The sequence below is a fragment of the Rhea pennata genome, chromosome 2 (genome assembly GCF_028389875.1).
Source record: "Rhea pennata isolate bPtePen1 chromosome 2, bPtePen1.pri, whole genome shotgun sequence".
Lineage (NCBI taxonomy): Eukaryota > Metazoa > Chordata > Aves > Rheiformes > Rheidae > Rhea > Rhea pennata.
The window spans coordinates 30,388,122-30,410,177 of NC_084664.1; the positions used below are offsets into that span (position 1 = coordinate 30,388,122).

Here is a 22,056-nt window from a genome sequence, read left to right on the forward strand (position 1 = left end):
AATAGGCAATTGGCTTAATTCTCTGCAGATGTCAATAGCCAGTGCAAGCAGCTGAGAATAAAACTAAGGAACATTAGAAGTATTCAGAGCTGAAAAGGAAAGGGTTTTCCTGTCCCATGACAGTTTACAGTTTTGGTATTTTTCAGTCATTCCAAAGTGAAACAGATAGTAATCTAGAAAAATAATCCAATGTTGTTATTCAATTTTAGTTATAAGAATTTCAGTTGTTTAGTATTTATCTTTCAGTAAAAATTACCAAAAAAAGGTTTTGAATAAAAATAATCATGGAAGAAAATTCATCACACATTTATCTTCCAGCTCTGCTTTGAGATACTGAACTCAATGATCACCTTTCCATCTAACCACAAGGATATGCGAGGTCTGGCTTGATGCATTCCGTTTACAATTTATCATAAGCAAAGTTCAAAATGGGAATTACTGGTGTTAATTAAAATCCCCATCAGTCATTCAACTTTTTTGATTAGCTATTTTAATTTAATCTAAGTAAATAAATGACATTTAAAATTTCTTAGTTTATAAATTAAAATACATATACAAATTAAACTTAAGTTGACTATTTAATGGCATGAGACTAAACTCCAGCTCTTTATATCAATAACTCAGATATACAATTTTGCTCTGCATGCAGGAAAACAAATGAATACAAAAGATTTGGTAATGTACGTTAGCATATTTCTGTCTCAGTGAAGCCAGAAAGTTCCAGTTCTGGTCCTAATGCTATAGATACATCCACTTTAGGAGGGAGAACATTTTTGAAGAAAATTGTCCCCTCCAAGAGCACTGTGGATACAAAGACCGTAAAGTCTTTAAAAACTCTAACTTTACCCATGACACTGAGAATTACACCTAGGCAGAAAAGTGTTGTGTGCTGTTGAACTCAGATTAATATGTATATTTTAAAGTGCTGAAGAGGAAAGGGGAAAGATAAGGCTATTTAAGGAGATTAAAGCTACCTGAAGACTCTATTTCAAGGAAATCATTTCATTCTTTGCAAAAGGTCACAGCAGCCTGTGCTGTCCCTTTTTGTTTTTTGAGGCTTTGAACTTCCTAAATAACTTAATTCTCCAATGCATAGGTACAGTTATCAGGAAGAATGACAAGATTTGACTTTTCCATAAAACAAATACCTAGCCGGTAATTTACCATCATTTTACTTTTAAATATTGCACTGTACCAATCAGTAAAAATAAACTTTACTTTGTATGTCTGAAGAATCTTACTTTTTAGATGTGTATAAAATGTGTGCTGGGTTTGAAGATATCTTGGGATAAAAAGCAGCCTGAGCAATAAACACTAATCTGCTAATTCTGCCTGTATGGATAGGTTATATGGAATAATGCAGGTAAGTAAAGAGATGAAAGAAAAGAGGTTTCTAAATACCATGACTGTTGCACCGTGATGTTTCCACAAGTCGACTGTTTTGATCGTAGCATGCCATGGCCTGGTAGCGGTAGCCTTGTCCACATTCTTTAATGTCTCCTTGTACTTTCATGCCCAATAAGCCTTCCACTTTTCCCTCTGGTAATATACAGTCCGACCAGTTCCCCACGGGCTGAGCACTGTATTTGTCACATGGACAAAACTGATTCTCAATCAGAGGATATAGCTGAGAGTTTTTGCATTTATCCCTTTTCTTACTTTTTCCTAGAAAGAAGAGAGAATTATTTTAGAAAGTTTGATTCAGTTTATATCCTACTCCTTCCCCAAATTCATTTAGTCATCAGTAATTTCAAAATCAAACCTCCAAAGGACACAAAGCCAATGCCAAAGTTTGCAAACACACGTGCTTGAAAATAAATACACATGCCTAAAAGTAGTTACATTAACCTTTATTCAATCAGTTAGATTAATAACTTGAATTTCTAACATAATGAATGCCTACAGTTTGCACAGAGGCAACATATTTTAAGACAAAGCCACATATTTATGTTTAATTCAGATAAAAGAGCTTAGGGAATCCAGTTTGAAAATGTCAGCAGTTAAAAAAAAATATACTATTTACCCTTTATTTCCTCATCAGTGTACATTCAGTCCACTAAATAATGTCTCTCACATATAGATAAAACTTTCTCAAATTAAAGAAAATTGCTGCAGGAAGTAACATGCATCTTTCTTATAGTAGCACATTCTTTCAAAATGTCAAAATCCTTTAATTTCATTACATGTTACTATATCATTTGTTAATAATTACTATTAGTTCCCTTTAATGGAATAAGCTGCTCCAGTAAATTTTTGTTTCTTTTCAAGTATCTTCTAGCAACTTGCTTCCCTTCCCCATCTGGAGTCTGCTCACCTCCTATCCAACAAAAATCTTCTCTTTGGTAAAATTTGCTCTAATTTTCTTCCTAAGTATATTTCCCTATCATACAACTCTGGTATGATTGTAGGAGTCTTTGCAAAAATTGTTTTTAAAAAGTCTGTTACTTAGATGAGACTATAAATGAATATTCTGCACTACTTTTCTTGCTTTTCAAAACAAAACCCCAGACACAATTTTGCAGCACCCTTAGGACAGTGCTGATGTTCACTACTGTCTGAGGTATAAATAGAAGCAAGGTACTTCATGAAGAAAATTTTCTCTTTCTTTTGATAGCACAACTGCATACTAAAAATATACCTCTCTTCCTCCTCATCTTTTCCCTACAAATAATTATGTATTCACCTTATGCGGTAGCCTGGATAACACGCTGTAACCCGGAACATACCATAGGAAAAATCGGAGTCTTAACAAGTTTGACAGAGCAGCTTAACTCAGTCCAGGGCAGCACCTCAAAGCATTAATACGGCGGCAAGAGGCAAGACTCTTCTTGTTTTGTTTTTTAAAACAAAAAAAAATTTGTTAGGGATTTTTCTTTTTTTTCCTGTGGAAGCAAACCTGCCATAAAGTTCACTGGTATTACAAGAGAGCCACAGTGAGCCTTCCTGAAGGTTATGAATTATTCAGTGTTCCCGTACTGATTAACGGGGGGATGGCGCGGGGGATAGGGCTTGCATCCTTTCGCGCTCCTCCTGACGCCGCTAACGGGCACCCCCTCTGCTAGCTTTCCTCCACAACAGACTACACCGACTAATTGGCAAATAGTGCTGCGGCAGAGGCCAACTCTCACTCTCAAGGTTTCACTTATAATTTAGGAACAAAGCGTGGTTTTTTCTTCTCCTTTCCCGCAGAATAAATAAAGCAGCAGATTGAAACCAAAAAAAGCAGAAGAAAGTATGTGTTTCAAAAAGAGAGGGATGGCAATCGCGTGGAACAAAGAAGAGCTTGTGGTAAAGATTAGTGCAGCTTTGGAAAAACCTTTTCTTTTGTTAACAAATAGCAATGGAAAAAACTCCCAAAGTTTCAAGGGACTGTCCTACCTTGGAGATTAAGTATAAGAATATCACAAGACAGAAAAATACTACCTGATGAAGTGAAAAGCCACCCCCAAAAGTGCATACTTAGGTTAAGAAATAAGGCAGAAAATGAACCCAAGGAAGTTCACACTGGGATCGGAGCTGCTGGATGAAGGCACAAAGAAGAACTGAGAGAATGAATGTTTAGGCAGGGAAAAGATTCACTTAATCATACACATACCATTCAAGGTTTTGCAGTTAAAAAGTCAAAGTAAACCACAGCTCAAAACTGAAAATGACAATTTATAGCGAGAGGCTAGAAAGCAGTCAAGTGCTGCAGTAATTCCAAGGCACCCAAATGCCACCCAAGAGGGGACTCTGGGCACAGCCATGAAGACTTCATACAAAAGGAGAAAGTGGAATGTAAGGAAGAACACTTGATCCAGTTAAGGAGATGTGATTGCTGATTAGTCTGCCACCAAAAGTAGGAAAAAAAAAAGAAAAAAGAAAAGAAAAGAAGCTTTTCACAAGGTTTGCAAATTCCTATTAGAAGCTCCAGGGATATTTCAACGACGTGTTTTTCCCCAATTACTGCTCAGTATAAAAAACAAAAGCAAAGAAAATAGAACCAAAACCTGACAATATACCAAGGGCAAAGATACATCAAAATGGTTTTGAGCCAAAGAAATCTTATTGCACGTCTCTATTCCAGGCAAGATTTTGACAATATATGTGAACTCTCGGTGATTCCACAGTCAAAGGATTATGAACTGTGTTAATGCAATCAGGAGAAAGGAGATGAAAGACCCTCATTAAATTACTCCTCCACTTCTGTAAAGAAGAGCCATAATTGGGATGTAGCTGCAGCTTATTTTGTTTCTACTGTATATTACTAATACTTTGTATTGCCTAATATGGGCATATTTAACAGACAATAAGTGGGTCGACAGCTTAGATGCTTAGAGTCAGAAATTGTTACTGCTTCAGTTTGCTAGGAACACACATTCAAATTTTATGAATGGCTTTCTGAAAAATGAGGGGCTTCCAATGCCTGGGCAATGACAAGTCATGTTCTGAAAGCATCTCTGCATATCAAAAGCTAACAATTGACTCTTCATTAGCAACTGACACTCTAATTAAATTAATTACAAAGCTCTTCATTACACAAAACCCTCAATGACACCCTCAATGAATATGGAGCTTTTTCCCCACAAAGAAGAGTTCAGTCTGGTGAAAGAACACCCATAAGACGTAGCTTGTCTATGGAATCATTGAGGAAGCAAAACAAATTGCAAATCTGCCCCCTAAATCCTTAGCTGAGAAAACACATACAAATCAAGTAAAGTTCAAATAGCTAACAGATGCTGTCACTACTTTATTTTTCTTGACCTGCTTTCCAAATCTAGAAGTAGTTTCTCATCTTAACAGAATTAAACTTATTTGATTGTGACTCAAAGTAATTTTAAGAGTGATATGGCAAATTTCAAGAGATTTTTTTCTCTCCAGAACAAGACAAATTTGTCCTGGATTTCTCAGTGTGCCTTCCTATTCATGTCATGTGGGATCTTCAAGGTCTGTGGGGTTTTACACCATCAAGCTAATCAGCTAGTGTCTTTGAGTTATGTTTTCTTTAATGTTCACTAGATTCTGGAAGACCTGCCTGCAAACTAGCAGATAAATAAAATCAAAGCAAAAAAATATATATATTTTTGAAAAATAGTTTTGGTATTCCAAGCTATAATTCAGAGAAATTCCTTAAGTAAAGGTCTGACTCTTATTTTATACATGCTATATGCTTAGCATGAATGGGCAGCCTTAGAACATAATACTGTACAAATAAATAGTAGACTAAAGACTACTAAGTAGACTTTCTAACCTCATTGTGCATGGAAGCAGGCTACAGAATAAACAAGCTATGAAAACCAACTGAGTGTTTTTTGGAGAAAGAGAAAGGATAATGGAGGGACTCAACAAATGTGCAGGTAAGGATTTTGTTTTCTCCTAACACTCTGCATCAGACTGTTGGTTAATCATGCTGCTTTAAATGTTTCATTACAGATAACGTTGACTTACCTGTCAGGAAAAGTAACAGGCTACTTTGTACTTTACTGTGTGTTGTCACTTTGGAAGAAACACTAGCCTCATATGCTCTTCTCTTCAGACATTAACATGGGATCTTTCCTTCCCTATGATCAAGAGTCTGACACGTATGCCATGAGTTTGTTGAGATTTTTTTTGCCCACTTCAACACTATATAGAGCTTGACAGTGACAGCTGGTCTGATTTCCACCCCTGATGGCAAATGCTTGTCTGCTTGTTATAAGGGAACCTCAGAACAACATGTTTTAATCAAAAAAGTATCAACAATTAGTAAAAGATTTTCTCACTACCCTTACCAACAAGAGTGCGTTTTCTGGTCCTGACTCCTCCGCAGTCCCCATTACAGGGAGAAAACTTTGACCAGTTTGTAAACTGGCAGTCGTCTTGGCAAGGAATCTGGCACGTCTGTGTTAAGGACGGTAACGGGCCAGCATATTTAAGGCACTCACTGATGTCAGCCTGTCCTCCATCTTGTCTGCGACAAGTAATTGCTGGAAGCAAAAAAGGATGGAGTTAAATTCAGCACGTATTCATAAATGTTCCTATTCAATTTAGTAAGTCAAACAATATTCTACCATAAAACTGCATGGAAAGCCCAGAAAGCTGTGTGATACAACAACTGAACATCTGCAATTACTGGTATCTAACAATTATGAATAAATACTTGAAATTTCTGAATGACTTTTTGAGATTATGTTTAAATTACTATTTCTTTATCAATATTTAGCAGCAACAAAAGCCTTAAAGACAACTACAAATATTATAAGGAGCTGCACAGTGTTATCCACACCTGCTGCACCATACTACTTCCCATATTATAATTTTACCTACAGAGATGGGCCATAACTCAGACATTACAAACTTGCAAAGTTACTTTAAGTAGATGAATAGTATATAAGCTATAAAGCTGAATGTGTATACCTGTAGCATTGATTTTGGAGAAGGGACATATATACCATTTAGAAACACATTTGAGTTCTGGATACCACAGACAACTTAGCCATTCTCAGCAGCATTACTGTCTGACAGGCTTTAGCAATTTTCAGTCTTGACCAAAGGATTGAAGAGCAAAGCATGTTTGCCAGGTGGGGTATCAATGAATAAGGGCACAATTTTTTGTGTTAGAATACCCACGTCCTAAACAAAAAATATAGTTTCTTAAGAAAACTTCGGATGTCACAAGAGAAAGTTGCTAGAACATTAGATTATTACAAAAAAAATAGGGCTGGATGTATAGTCTTTAACAGTGCTCTATTATTGTTCCTCACAGATAAATTTCTTTTTTTTAAAAAAAATATTGTTACTTATCTATTATTTTAATCACAAGCCCCAGTAAATCTCATTTTATTTCCTAGCCCAAAACAACAACAAAAAAACTTATTATGCAGTAATAAGATTGGAAACTTCTAGTTGTATATTTTACACAATGGAATCATATTTATGTTTCTTGGAGTCTGCCAGCATACAGTATATGCAGTATCTCATAATGACTGTGAAAGTAATTTGGATCACCAATTGTTGCAGTAATATTGCATTCAAATACAATATATCATTCTCTACACATGAGGGAATATCATGTTTTATATTACACTCTGCTCTATAATTTAAACATAGTACTTCTATTGTACTGACAATAATAGTTTTATTGGCATGTGAATTGAAAAAAAATGTAAATATCACCTAACCCAACTATTATGGGTTCAACTGTTGGACAAAAAAGTGCTTAAATGCAAAGTTTCAAAACAAAACAAAAAACTGTCTGTCAAAAAGGGGGAAAAGAAGGAAGAATATGTGAGGAAAGAAACTCTTTTTCCAGATTCTGCAAAGTAATTGGAAGGGTTTAATGACCAATGACTTCTGAAAAAATTAAAAAAGGGGTTTTCTTCTGATTGTTCTAGACTAAATCCCTGCTTCATAATGATTGTAGGAAGCTGAACTTGATGATCCAGATGTTTGTTTCCAAATCTGCATGCCTATTAAACTGTATCTCAAGGTCCTATGTGATTTGTTTTACCATACGCCTGTTGTAGAACATACCGAATAGGAGGGATTTTTTTTTTCCAGAGATGCTAAGCAAACAACTTCCCTGATCCTTGACTGCCCTTTGGAGTAGGACTGCCAGCACTGCTTATAATAGGCTCAGTACTGCATTAAGTTGTGCTTACTGGTGGACTGACCAGCTGTACATTGTCTAATGCAATTATTCTATTAAATCCTATTATTATTGATGTAGCTTCTATGAGGAAAAAAACTCCTTTCTTCAGATATAATTACTGTGGTTCAATGAGAAAAAAATGAACATCTGAAAATTGAAAATTTCTACAGCAAGTATTTTAATAATGCGTTAACTGTACATACTATAGGACTTCCATACTTGTTTGAATATTATGAAAAAATACAAGTCAAACCAGCACCTTCAAGTGCAGGCCTACGCTACATTTTTGCATTCTTCCAAGAGATTCTTTTCTGCTACATGGCATACATCAGATGCCCAGAGATAAAAACACAGTTCAGACACATTCTGCCACATGGATATTCAGAGGTCAAACTGAAATCCTCTGTCTTGAGGTTGACTTTGGCATATGCATGCATCAGGAAGACTAATTGCATTAACTTAAGTGTGTTGCCTCTGAGATACAGGCCATCATTTTTAGCAGTAAAAAGGGCCAAGGGCTAAATGATGGCCCACAGATTAATCTAATAACTTTAATAACCACCTCTGAAAGTTTATTACTCATTTGAGATGCTGCCTTTCAGAGACCTGTCTCTGTCTAGTCTTTTGCTAGGTCAGAAACATTGTCCATAGGAGAACGTACCTTCTAGCTAAATTGAGTTTTTCTAAAAGGCAACTCATCTTTCCTGGTTATTAAACATTACTCTGTGAGCAGATATTCAAACTGTTACATATTTTTTCAGAATTATAACAGTGCATGTAATTTACATCAAGCAAACCCAATTGAGAAGCTCCCCTTGGGATTATTCTTATTTTTTTTCCCCATATTAGCTGCCAGTTTTACTGCAGCAATCAAAACAGGAAAACAAGGCATTCTTGAGACCTAAGTATTTCACCTTAATAATAATAGTTATTAAAGGACAGCTTGGCATGTTGGCATACAAAAACAATTCTTGAATCTTATTTTCATTGTGCCTGTCCATAACTATTTATATTACTTCTGGTTGACAAGGCCTGGATGATTGACTTTATATTCCCTTCAACAATTGTTATTCTATGGATTAAGGTATCTATTTGAATGTTTACACCCCTTGTGAACACCAGCAGAGCGGCTATTTTTCCATGATTTAGAGCAGGGTTTTTTGACAACTGTGCACATACCATTAATACATTATTTTGGCCAAGTAGATGAGTTTTTTTTCACATCTGCAATTCCCAGACTGTAAGTGGAGGTGTTAAGAATATCATTTACTTTTTTATACACAATCTTATTTGGGCAAACCTATCTCATGTGTCTCTGATTAAATACATGGTTGTTTAATTATATTCTGTAAAAGTCAGCTGTAATCAATGATTAACTCACTATAAGGAGCAACGTCTTCAACTACTATAAAGCTGTACAGTGACGGACAATTATTTTAACTATACAACCACATTTATTGTACACATTAGCAGTAAGTGGAAAGAATGCGGTTCTTCTATTACTGAATTAAGCACAAGTAATAGTTAAGTGAAAACATAAAACAAGAATACAGCTAACAGAAAAATCAAATTGAACACAGAAACAATTCACTTAGGAAATTGTTTTGGTATTTAACAATTAGTATCTCCCAAAAGAAAGGTGTGAATTAAATTGCAGTCTGAATTTTCTAGACAAGAGACTTAGATGTAATTAAAGCTTTATCTGATAGCATTGCTTGAACTAACCCATAGGGGACTACAGACTAATATATTTTGTTGTTGGCCTAATGAAAGAGTACAACTATATTTGAAAAAGTTTTTTTTATGCGCAGGCCTATACAAAAATCTCGTCAGTATTGTTCCCATCAGTAAAATACTTCACCAAGATTTCACTGGGATGTAGGATTCAGTGACCTCAACAGTTAAAAATTACAGTATTTTAAAGTGCTCTGAAATCCTTTGTTTTACAACACACTTGTGCTACTACTTTTTCATTTGTTAAATATTTCTAATAGTAGGAGTATTCAGTTTCATTTCCAGAAGGACAAGAATTAGTCCAGGACTCCGTAACTTTTCTTACTCCTAACACCAGTGCTGCCCAGGCTTTAGGACTTCATCACCGCCTCTTCCTGCCTGCGGGGGACATGGCACCCTGGACAACTGCGTGACCAAGTATTTCTCTAATTAAGCGTGTTAAGGAGCATGTACCAACTGCTCTGTGAAAATGTTCTTTACGTGCCGAAGAGAATACAGACATGTTATTGCAGAGAAAAGCTGTCTAGAGATTTTGGCCTTTTGCCAGCAAAATTTTATTTCTCATGTAAAAACTGCTGCTTTTGAGTACTGTTGTCCAAATCCTTACTTTAGTGCAAAACCTGAAGCTGCCTGTTGTCTTTTGCAGTGACCGAAACACGAAGCAGACAACAGAGCACTCTGTTAGTGGTGTTAACTACGTTAAAACAGTAGTTCACAACTCGTTCCTGCAGCACCCCTCCTTCACGATTTTGTCGTCCTTCTCGCGGTTGCCACGAGGGCACGAAGCTGCCGAAGAGCAAACCTCGCCGGAACGGGAGTGCCGCTGCCCGGGCCCAGCGACAGCGAGAGCGAAGCCTGGGCGGCTTTCGCTGCCGGTGCCGCCCCCGTCTCCGGTGATCCCAGGGGGTCTCCTCGGCACTCATTTCTCCCTGCAGTCATGGGGACAGCTCTGCCCTGTGCATCCATCCGCCCACGGATGCCATGACGTGATCAGGCTAGTGTAGTCTGGGCACTACCCCTTTTCATCTCTTACCTGCCCTCTTGACAAGGATTGGGATTCAGGCCAACAAGTCTTACTTTTAATACGTAAGCAAGTTTCCTAGGCTTTTATACACACTTCAAAATGTTTTTGAAATGTATTTCCCAAGTTTCTTCAGAATTTACAGAAACTCAGGTTTACTATCACAATTTTTTTTAAGATATAAGCACAGCAGAAAGTATACCTGTTTAAACTGTTCACCATTTCCAACTTTACGCATTAGCCCAGCTCACAGAGCACACCCTTTGAAGTTACCTATGCAGGAATAAATGCCAGCTTTGAGAACTAGAAAGCCTTTGTATTGCTGAGCATCCCCCAGCCAAAACCAGCTCCTCTTGTAGTGGGGTTTATAGCCCACATCACCTGCATCAAATACTGCTAGCCCAGTTTTATCAAGCATTTGCTTTTTTGTTCCAGTTTTTCTGTTTTTTATTTGCCAGCCCTTCATGCCTTTCCCTCCTGGGTTTCAGGTGACTCTTCTGTTACTCACCAAGACATCTGGCTAATTTAGTCTTGTTAATTAACAACGGCTGTTATTGCTATTTCTTGTTTCTGGGGGATAGAGTCAAATGCAAGTTTCAAACATCTGCCTGATGCACACATATGACTCTTTATTAGAAGTTTTAAACAAAAGAAAGGTAGAATTAAGTTACTGCAAATTATAAAATACTTTCTTGCTCTGCTTATCCACTGTTAAGGGGCACTTTACCAGTGATACAATGGCAAATTTTCATTCATAATAAAGATTCAACACAATCACCATGACTAGAACAATGAATTTGCTGCTTAGATAGCAAATGCTCTGTTATTACACTTGAGTTTAGCTATAAATAGCTGTTAATAGCTGTCCATCATTCGCATGAATAATTAATGTACTTCTTTAAAAACGCTGAAAAAAATTTGCTCGTTAAGTAAAAAATATCCCCCAAACTCTTCTTCTCTTGCCTCTGCTTTGATCCAAGTTCTAAAATTGTGACATGTTCATTTAACTGATGTTTGTATCAAAATCTTCATTATACAGGACAGCTAGAAACAGAGCTGTCTTTAACAATGAATCAGAGTTTAAATTTTATGATTCACCCAAGTATCTTTTCTGCCAAGCAAGAACAATGTGATAAAAAAAAAGCTGAAGAGCAAAAATGGGAATAGTAAAGTAGTGATATAACGCTAGGCGTGCATATGCTCTACATTATTCATAGACTGTTAAGATCAGACACATAAGCAGCCATTTTTTACAATTTCTAACTTTTAGTTTTTCCTTCCAATGTAATTATATTTCTAACTAAACCATGAACAGTAGAGAATATTTTGTTCAAAATAAACTGCTAATTAATGCATATTCGGATGTGCCCGTATTTTGTATTTAACACACTTGGTGCTACGTTACGAGTTACAATGTTTGTGTGCAGGCAATCACATCAGAAATAGGGTAACTTAATAGCACTGGCAACATCTTAGCACTGAGAAAGAAGAACTGAGAATTGTTCTCAAATACAAGAATGCAATTACTTGCTCTGCTGAATAGCGATACAAACTAAAAGGACAAGCCACCAAAACTCAAAGCGCTGAGATTATTTCTACAAGATTATTGCTTCAGCTCACCATCAAAGGTAAGTTACTGCAAACAGATGAATGACTGATTTCTGCATTCATGAGGATCAAGAAATATCAGAGAACTCTTTTTTGACTGAAGAAGAAATGCTGCTATTTCTACATTTTCACAATATGGTAAACATTTGTACAGAGTGATCGCCAGCGAATGCTTAAATATTCTATTCAAAATTTTTCTATCCTACTATCACATCATAAGTACAATATCATTTAGCATTTCCTTACTTTGTGGTGCTTACAGTTAGTCCTTGCACAGTATTAGCTTTGTCTTTTTCTGTATCTACATTGGAAAGCAATCTTTAAATAAATTATCACGTAGTACAGAACGTCTAACAACATATCATGCACGGTTTTTCACAGTCTGTAGAAACTTTATTTACACAAAACTAAAAATGCAGGAAGCCTCCTTAACCTCCACAGATTACAGAATCTGCGGCGAGATGGACAAAATCTCTTCCAGAGTCTTATTTCAGAAACTGGTGACACCTTTCTAACAGTGTCCCAAACAGAGCTAGATCTGACACACGCTTGCAGGGTCATCCTCCCTTCAGTGGGAATCTTGCACGAAACCAAATCTCATGCAAGCGGCCAAAAAAAACCAATGTGCACCACTAAAAATTCACGCATGACTTTCTTCATGGCAAAAAACATACTATAAGCAGGGAGAAGCAATAACTTAATGCCCTGTGTGACAGAGAACCTACACAAAATTAATCAAAGCAAAATATCTGTGTTCAAAAGGCAATTTCTGAGGTGAAAACTGAGTAAAATTTGAACCAATATCCTACACAACAGTAGTGACATTTTCCATAATGAAAGTTACTTCTGTGCAAAAAATTCATATTTTATTTCCAAGTCAAATTCATTGTAAAGGTGTTCAAGAAAACAGAAAATATTTCATTTTTCTCAAGCTAAAGAATAGCCGTTTTTTGGGGTTTTTTTTGTTTTTTGGGTTTTTTTTTTTTTTTTTTTTTTTTTTTTTTTTTTTTTTTTTAAGCTCTTACAGAATATCAGTTCACATTACTTAGCACAAAAAAGATACCTTCAGGTATTGAAACACTGAGACACAATATATAAAATATAAGAGATCTGAACTTGGATTTTATCAGTTGTATCAACGAGAAAAATATTAGGCCAAGAAAGGCTCAGGCTTAAATGCCTGTAACTTTTATCACTTGAACAGGCTAGACAAGACTCGTATTTAGGTTCTTGGACTGAGGCCCAAAGAGACTTTGATTATCCAACTTAACTATCTTCTCTGTGAGTTTTAAAATAAAAATTATACATTAAATAGAGTTATCAAAAAGAGAAAGCAAACAAAACCCTCCCAACAGTTGGTCCCAGAAACATTTACAGAATTCTACAAAAACCACCTGCTTTCTTCAGGCTTAGCTGCTTCCCAGGGTTTTCAACTAAGGATAACTCATCCTACTGCTTGATCAAATCATACTGGAGAGCTACATCAGCTTCCATTACATCTCCAGCTTCTGTGCATCATCCTTTGCATTATCAAACTAGCAACTATGAGTAATACCAGAGGGAAACTCTGCCTGGTTATTTTACCATATTTAAAAATTGTATCTCCAGTAATTCTAAAACCATGCATTAATGTATGTATATATGTCAGTACTGGATATGATTGCAGTTACAGAAAAATTGTAAACTCAAAACCCTCACAACATACCATAATTATACATTTTTTTCCATACACTACAATTAGCTGTCTTTCTCCGTTAACTGACTTTGAGACAAAGGCAACAGATTTAGGTACTATAATGCAAGTATAACATTTTGTACTATCCTTAACTCCTACCAAAGACAGAAATCTTATTTTCTCAGTGTGTAATCTGAATGTATCCTCCTGAGCTGCTAGAAATAGAGCTGCATTAGTGCCAGACCATTGTAAGAATTACCACAGTCAGAAGCCTTTTGTATTAGCAGGCAAGACCTTCAGGTTTCATTTTGTGATAAGCTTTAAATTGATCTCCTTTAACACCTTCTGAGTAAGTGATAGAAGTTACTAGTTTAAGATTTATCTTATGACTTTTTTTTAAAGAATAGCATAACCTATTTTAATATTGCAAGGAAGTTAATGACCAGAACATTTCGCTTTTGTAGTTAGCAATGTCCTTGGTCAGGACTTTTGCAATCTGCTGAGCCAATATTGTTATAATAGATTTGAGTTTGCACTCAGAAAAGGCAAAAAAAAAAAAAATGTCCTGACATTCAGTGTTGACTACAAGCTCAAAGCAATTCAATTACTGTAACACAGTAAGTAAGTATTGTAATTATTTTCATACTGTATTTATTTAACACCTAAAAAACCTCCCTACTATACACATATGCAATTCTGTTAAACTCCTGAAATTCCCTATGAGGACAGGTGACAGTAAAGCTGGATTTGGCTGATTTATTTTTTTATTAAATGAAAATTGGTGATAAGTGTCTGGATCTCTGGGCTCAAAATGTCAGTGGTTTGACGTCCAGTCACTAAGAGCTTTGCACCTCAGTGATTAACTCCAGGACCAATTCTTTTTAACATCTGTAACAACCTATATAGAAAGCACCCTCAGCAAGCTTGCAGACAATACCAAATTGACAGGAGCAGCCAAAATGTTGGAGGACCTCGACAGGCTGCAAAAATGGGCTGGCAGAAATCTCATGCAAGTCCAATGCTGGTAAATGGCAGTCCTGCCCCTCCCAGGAGGGTAACCCCATGCCAGGATCTTACTGCTCCCTGCCATCACCTAATGAAAGGATCTGGAGAAGACAGAGCTGGACTCTTCCCAGAGGTACACAGCGAAAGGGTAAGGGGCCACAGGCACAAGTGGAAACAAGGAAGATTTCACATTAGGTATTAGGAAAAAAATTCTCACTGCAAGAGTAGTCAAGCAGGTTGCCCAGAGGGGCTGGAGAATCTCCATCCTTGGAGATATTCAAAACTCAGTGGTACACAGCCCTGAGCAACCTGCTCCAGGTTGGGTTGCAACTAACTTTGAAACTGGCCCTACTCTGGGTGGAGGGTTGGGCCAGGAGACCTCCTCCAGCTGAAATTATTTGGGGATTTTCTGATGCCAGATCACAGAATGAACACTTAAAGGGAGCAAAAGTCTCGCATTTGTTCTTAATGGATATACCCATAAAAACGTGTTCACATCCTTGCTATGTGAAAAATGTCACTGAATTTACATAAGCTTTCCATAAAAAGAAATACATAAAGTGTTTTTTTCTTTTTTCTTCCTTTTTAAGGGTACCTTTCGAAAGCATACTTCTGACAGATACCTCCGCAAATTCGCTTCAGATAAAGACGGTGACATAACCTGAACTAACAATACCATGAATGTAGTCTCTAGTGTGCCATCAATACTCAGATATAAATAAAAATGGATATTTTATGGACAAAACATTTGCAAAATACTGGTTGGGATGTACCCTATTATATGAGCATCTAGTACTTTACTCTGCTGATGCCTATAAATTTAAGTAAAATCAGTGTTTAGTCATAATGGCTAAATTTTAGGCATTTCTCACAGGTTTCCCACACCAGCCACCTATAGACTTCTGAGGAACAGAAGATCAAAAGAAAGGATTTAACCTCTTGCTTGTAGCCCAGGTCCACAGGTCTCATGTGCTCCTGGACTGTCCTGGCGCACGTACCACGGTACCAACTGGCACCTGCGCCATTTGTGGGTCTTCCATCTGAAATGAGGAGGGAAATCAATTGGAAAAAATCCATCTAAATTCTTAGCAATCAAAGCTGAGGCAGAAGTGCTAGATAATGCTAGAAACAATTGCAAGCTATTGTTTATTATTATACATTGGTTTTAGAAAATCCATAACAGCCTTAACACACATTTATATAAGATGCGAGATTGAAATTTCAAAAAAGAATACTACATAAAATATAAACAACTGATACAACTTAAATATCCATTTAAAAGGAGAAATTCTTTGTTGTGGATATAAGCATGCTCAGAATATTTCACTATTGAACAAAATATGTTAAAAATTGAATGTTGCAAACTGAGACTTTATCATAAAAGCAACATGGAGTCATTAAATAAGAATGACTTTCAAGCAGTAGGCAAGCCCTGATGAGCTTCCTCCCTCTTTTTCTTTCTTTTCTTTCTCTTTTTTATTTTTCCCTCCCTATATCAGTGAAGCAAAGATGTGTTGAAGCTGCCCAAATACATCAGAGAGGCAGGACTTCGGTGCTGAGCTCTAGTTCCTGCAGTCCTGGGAGTGCCTTTTGGCAGTACACAATGTCACACGCGGGTGTTTGTGCATTTCTTTCTCTTCCTCCTCTTTTCTCTTCCCCAAGTTTTTACTTCCCTCCTCTAAACATTCCTGAAAGCAACTTGCAAGACAACAAGAAATGCAGTAATTCTGCCTAGCCTGAAGCATAGACAAATCTTGGAGTTACAAAAAAAAGATGAGGTCAGACAAAGGAATTTTGGGGATTTTTGTTTTGTTTTCAAATAATTTCAAATGACGTGCTTTTAAGGGTAAAGCTTTCCAATGAACTAATTCCTTTGTTAAGCTTAGTCTTCCAAATGCTATCTGAAAACAGTGAAATTAGAGACAAAAAGCAATCCCCAGCTCTGGCAGAGCATTGGGACAGTGGGGTCAAATCACTGCGAGGTCGCCTCAGGCGATCCCACAACACCTTTGGGTCCAGGGCAGCTGAGTGGCAGCACCTGAGAAATGGGGATCCAACCAAGAGACCAGCACAATATGAACAGTTCCCCAGCCTCTTAAAAGAAAAAGAAATGCAGCACAAAAGACTTTGCAAATAACTCTGATAAAAAATACAATATTGTGCTGCTTAACGTATTCAATCAGTAACTTAATTTTTTGCAAAACTTTTATAAACTTCTGTCATATTGTAGCAGTATACCTCGAGGCTTAAATATAACAAATGCAAGTAAGGCTGATCATTATCACAGTTCTGAATTAATCCACAATGGTTTGAATTACTCAGAGTGGAGAAAAAAACCTGCATCCACAATTCAAATCATCAGTTGCTCTCATGTTTAAAGTGGTTGCTAACAAATGGCTTTGCAGCTCAAGTTTCACTGCAAACCTGGTCTTCGCTATTCAGTATCTAAATTGAGGCATGGGCAAAGCTGAGTGTGAGAGTCCATCTGTCACAGTATGTGTGTAGGTCAGAAAAATGCTAATGCTAACATACTCCTACTTAGTATGTTATGCCCTGGCTCAAGTAATATTTGATCATAAAGGTACTAAATAGATGAGGATCAGCTAGAATTTTAAAAGATGAAATTCTGACTCCAATATTGACCAGAACAACTTTTCAAGTTGCATTCCCTGATATTTGAAGTACTCGTTTTGGTAGTTTCATAATACTGTTTCACATCCTTTTATACCTTTCAGCTGAATATGGTGTGATCTCTTAATAAACTTGCAATGATAATCCTTAGCAGTTGAGGAAAGCAAAACATTGCTTTAACCTCAGTTTCTTTTGGCTAAAGCAAACTTAGGTCCTATTAGTATCCCTGTAACAGAGAGTAGTTTTAAGGGAATTAGCAAGTGTTCTTTAATAATTGGAAAAACAGAACATTGGCTTCCAATTCAAACATACTTTTCTTCAAAACAAAACCTAATAAAGACTTTATTTGTCAAGTAGATCTAACAAACCTCTACAGAACTGTCTAAACTTTATCTGTTTCAACAGCCAGATCTTGCTGGATGTCTAGACTTTCCCATGCTACACAGACAGATACAGCAAAATTGCCTGAAAATTTTCTTGACTAATTAATCTGGAGATCTCCACCTGCTGGAATAGTCCTTAGTGATCTCCAGTGAAGACTAGGTCAACAACGGGAATTTTGTATACTAGAGGATATATTACTGGGGGATGGTCTCTGGGCTGATGACGGAGGACACAGTCCTCCTAAGTGGCAGCAGATCACAATTCTGCTTAACAGATGAGGCTGCGTTTCAGTCATTTGCATAATTTAGAAAGAAAAGTTTTTAATCACATAGAGTTTCAAAACAATTGCTAGGAGAGATTTATCCTGAAAGGCAGTTCCTAGCAGCTGCAATGTTCCTGCCAAGGAACTAGAACAAAATGAGCTACTGGATCCCCACTGTAAATGAAACAAAATGTTTCCGCAATGAGCCTGATACGCCATGAGCCCAATGAAGTCTGCATAACTGCACTGAAATCCTGATTTAGTTATGCACCTTTTTTTTTCTTAACAAGTGAAATTCAACAAACCTAAAGGGTAGTGCAGATTGAAAAATCATAGATAAGCTGGTTTTGGTGGATTGACACTACCTGTAGCTATAGCAGACGGGAGGAGTTTCACATTCCTTTTCCTCAAACAAAGCCTCTGGGCACTCACGACCTCCGTTGGCAGGGAGCTGGATTATGACTCTGTGACGAGACTGTTTCTTCACTGCGACATCCCCTGCAAAGAGTAGAAGAGGTTTATTCTTCTGCTATTTTATAGGGATGACAGTAATTAGGGGGAAAAATAAGATTTTACACAACAGGTATTTGAGTCAATTGCTATTAGAGAGACACGTTATTTTGTCCATAAGCAGAAAATTAAATCTAATAAATAAAATACTTTAATCTCAGCTAAAGTCCAAGAAGCAGAGTTGAACAGAAAGCAACAGTAGCAATATTGTACAAATGAATACACAGTTCAAATAAACAAAAACCAAACCAGTCCAGTTTGATATTATACTCTGCAGTTTCATAGGGTAATTTTGCTGTAATCATTAAGATGACTAAGAACGAGAAATAGAAATTAAAGGAAATAAATTATTATATTTCACAAATTTCCCATTCACTAAATGACTCAATCAGAAAATCTAATTGCTTTTTCTTATCTCCACAGCCAAGAATACAGTAAATTTAATTCATACTTCTGGTTCTATCCAGATTTTGCTTTAATTCTGTTCCCTACTCCCTCATTTCCCACCTCAGACTAGCATTACACTAACTAGATCCACAAAAATGTTCCTAAAGAGCATATTCCACATTTAAATGTGCTTTATTTTCCTACTCCTGAATTAGTTTACAGCTTGCAGTTTCTAATTATTATAGTTGTTCAATATTAATGACAAACACCAAATGGTTCCTGTAGGAATTTTGACTTCACTCATCTTCAAAGCTCCAGGCAGAAAAATAAGAGTAAATCCACAAATTTACATTCATTTTCATAGCAACACCTAATACATGAGTATTAGGTAAATATCATGGATTTCTTTTTTTCCCTTTTGCAGAGAGCTGTAAAGAGGAAATTTGGCTGACTAGCTGATATCAGACTTGGGTGGGTTATTACAGCAGCTGCTGCTTGTCTGGACACAGAAACGCGCTGGATGATATCCAAACAATCATAATTAGGAGCAGGCAGTAAGAAAATCATGGCAGTGGCTCTCCACCACCTGGCCACACTTCAGCATGGAGGGTACCCCGCGCCAGTGAGTAAATCAGTGACCAGAGAAGCCAGGAGCTGGCACAACGGGCAAGACCAGGATCCCAGGGAAGCTAAATGACTGGTTTACCAACACAAATGGGTAAAGTCCATGAAAAGAAGACAGTGTGTGAAGTTTAAAGGCACCGCTTGACTCACAGAATAGGCAATATGACTGTATTAGTTAATAAATTTACTATCTTATAGCAAAACATATTTCAGTGCGTACTCAATATTCATTCTTAAAACTTGCAGAACTGAAACCAGAAGAGAGTACTTTTGTCCCCAAAATATGTTCCAACAAAAATGTGTCAGAAGGAACTGCTAATATTGCTCTAAGATAGCGTAGCATTTAAGTAATGAACCAGTATTTCATAGATTTAGTTTCAGTGGTCTTAATTATTGTTCTTTTTCAAGGTTTATATATTTAATCACACTAACCCAACCCTTCTTTTATTTGCAAGAATGTGCTAAGTACTAATAGGAATTACTATAAAAATGAGTTTATGCTTCTGACCTTTATAAAGCATAAAGAATTGTCTGTGACATTTGAAGTGTGTATATTTGATGCAACAGTAGCTGTGAGTAATCACTACGTCCATCTCATGCAGGGATTAGCACCCTGTGGAACATGGAATTATACTGTTGACTATGTCTGTAATAGCATATATTAGAAGAATACCTCCTGTTAAGCTTAAAAGAGAAAAAGGGATAAGGTAGAAAGATGTGGGCAATAATCAGTCAGTCATCACTTTAGCTTTATGTATGATTTCAATGTAATAAAAATTCAAGAGACACCTGCTCTGTTTTTAAAAGCCTTGCCAAGTGTATTAAAGTGGCACTGGCATATATGTTTAAGTGTGAATATTAACATCAGCTTGAACTCCACTGATTTTTATTAACTTTTCTTTAGTTTTATTTGAGGTAGAATAAACCAGAACAGGAAAAGTGAAAGAGTTTTACTAAAGAAATATACATATATATCTATATCTATATCCTGGTATAAAGCCTCAGGTTTTCTAATGAGCTAGCAGCTTATGTACTTTCAAAGACAAAAATCGGACCTGTATTTGACAACTATAAAATGCTATGCAGTTTCTACAGTTTTACAAGCATCTCTTTTGGTGCTATACCAAGAAATGTGTCTACTCTGTGATGAAATATCTGTTTATCAGTGGAAGATGCAAAAGGCAGTTTGTAACATAACACCAGACAAAAAAGAAAGACACAAATGCTTATAGAAAATACATGTAAACAAAGCAGAAAATGGAAGATGTCTTTGACCAGGTCTCTGGGACAAGACTTTTTAGCTACAAATTACAATGGGTTTTACAGGCCACTGAATAAACTATTCTACAATATTCATTAAAAACACTACTTCCTCTCTGCAACCATTATATCTAATACTATAGCTAATATATACTCTGTTTCAAAAACAGGCCTTTATGAATAATATTCCAAAAGTGACTACCTGACTGATTTTTTTTAAATCTGTCCTCTAGACCACAACAGATAAACTTACCTTCTTGACACGAGGAAGGACACAATGTCCAGTCACTGAATGGAGTGACAATACAGTCTTTCCTACAAGGAAGCAGACACGGCCTCACTGTTTCTGGTCGAAGACTCTCCGGACATCTGAAAATGGAAAAAGAAGAATTATCAAATAAAAGGTCACTCTGTAGTAAAGCAGTTAATCATGAGAGATACTGAATGCCTACCAGCATGCAATGGGAGTGCTAGTTGCCTAGAATTCATCAGAATTAAGCTCAGAAATAAAAACTGTTATAATTTAAATACAGCTAGGGAAGCAAGCCAAAATCAGTGTATTCTAAACCTGGGCATTTAACACAAAGCAGTCACAGGTCCTCACTGACCAAGCTCTGCCTCTTTTGTGTCATTTTCGAACTTCCAAAAGATTACAAAGAAAGCTCATCTAGTTTAGCTTAGCAAAATACATTTCTAGCTCTTTGTAAATTTACCAGAAGCATAAACTCGGGGCGGGGGGGGGGGGGGGGGAGAATATGTAGACTAAGTAGGACTGCTAACACAAGAACAAATAGGTCAAAGCTGGTCATGAATACCACAGAAACCAGAAAAATGTTTCAAAACATCAGATCAATGAGACTGCAAAAGACAGTCAGCAGGGACCGACAATTTTGCTTGCTTTAAAAAGAGCCTTGATCAGTATTAAAAAAAAAAAAAAAAAAAGGGGGGGGGGGCTTTTACACTGCCGCTTACGGGACTCGTTAACCCAGGTCATTTTCATCATTCCGTGTTCCCATGTTTTCATTATGAACAAACAACTCTCAAAGCTGCAATACTGGTTTTCAGAAAAAAAGCAATGGCTTTACCAGATGCACTGCAAATCTTTGAAATAATTTTTAAAATGCATAGTTTGTAGGAGGATTGCATAAAGAGATAGGGAAAACATCACTTCTACATTTTGGAGCTTTTGGCTCACTGCAGAAAAGCACTACTATTATCAGCTTTTCCTCCTGTTGGCTGCTGCAGATCTTGGTGCAGAGAGATGCAAAACCAATTTTATATTTGGACTGAATCAGCTGGGGGAGCTTTGCTTCCATGAAGCATCTTCCCAGCCAGGCTGGAGGGAG

At 36.8% G+C, this 22,056-nt stretch overlaps 1 protein-coding gene across 4 annotated transcripts in view; it reads right to left on the bottom strand.

Moving 5' to 3' along the window:
- Positions 1–22,056, bottom strand: part of THSD7A (thrombospondin type 1 domain containing 7A) — a 201,835-nt gene that overhangs the window by 43,159 nt on the left and 136,620 nt on the right. For all 4 annotated transcript variants that reach the window (XM_062567769.1, XM_062567772.1, XM_062567771.1 and 1 more), the window contains 5 exons: positions 20,964–21,079; positions 18,295–18,427; positions 15,589–15,692; positions 5,751–5,945; positions 1,402–1,665 (listed from right to left, as the gene is read on the bottom strand). In XM_062567769.1, coding sequence (XP_062423753.1) covers positions 1,402–1,665; positions 5,751–5,945; positions 15,589–15,692; positions 18,295–18,427; positions 20,964–21,079 — 812 coding nt within the window. The remainder of the gene's footprint in view (positions 1–1,401; positions 1,666–5,750; positions 5,946–15,588; positions 15,693–18,294; positions 18,428–20,963; positions 21,080–22,056) is intronic.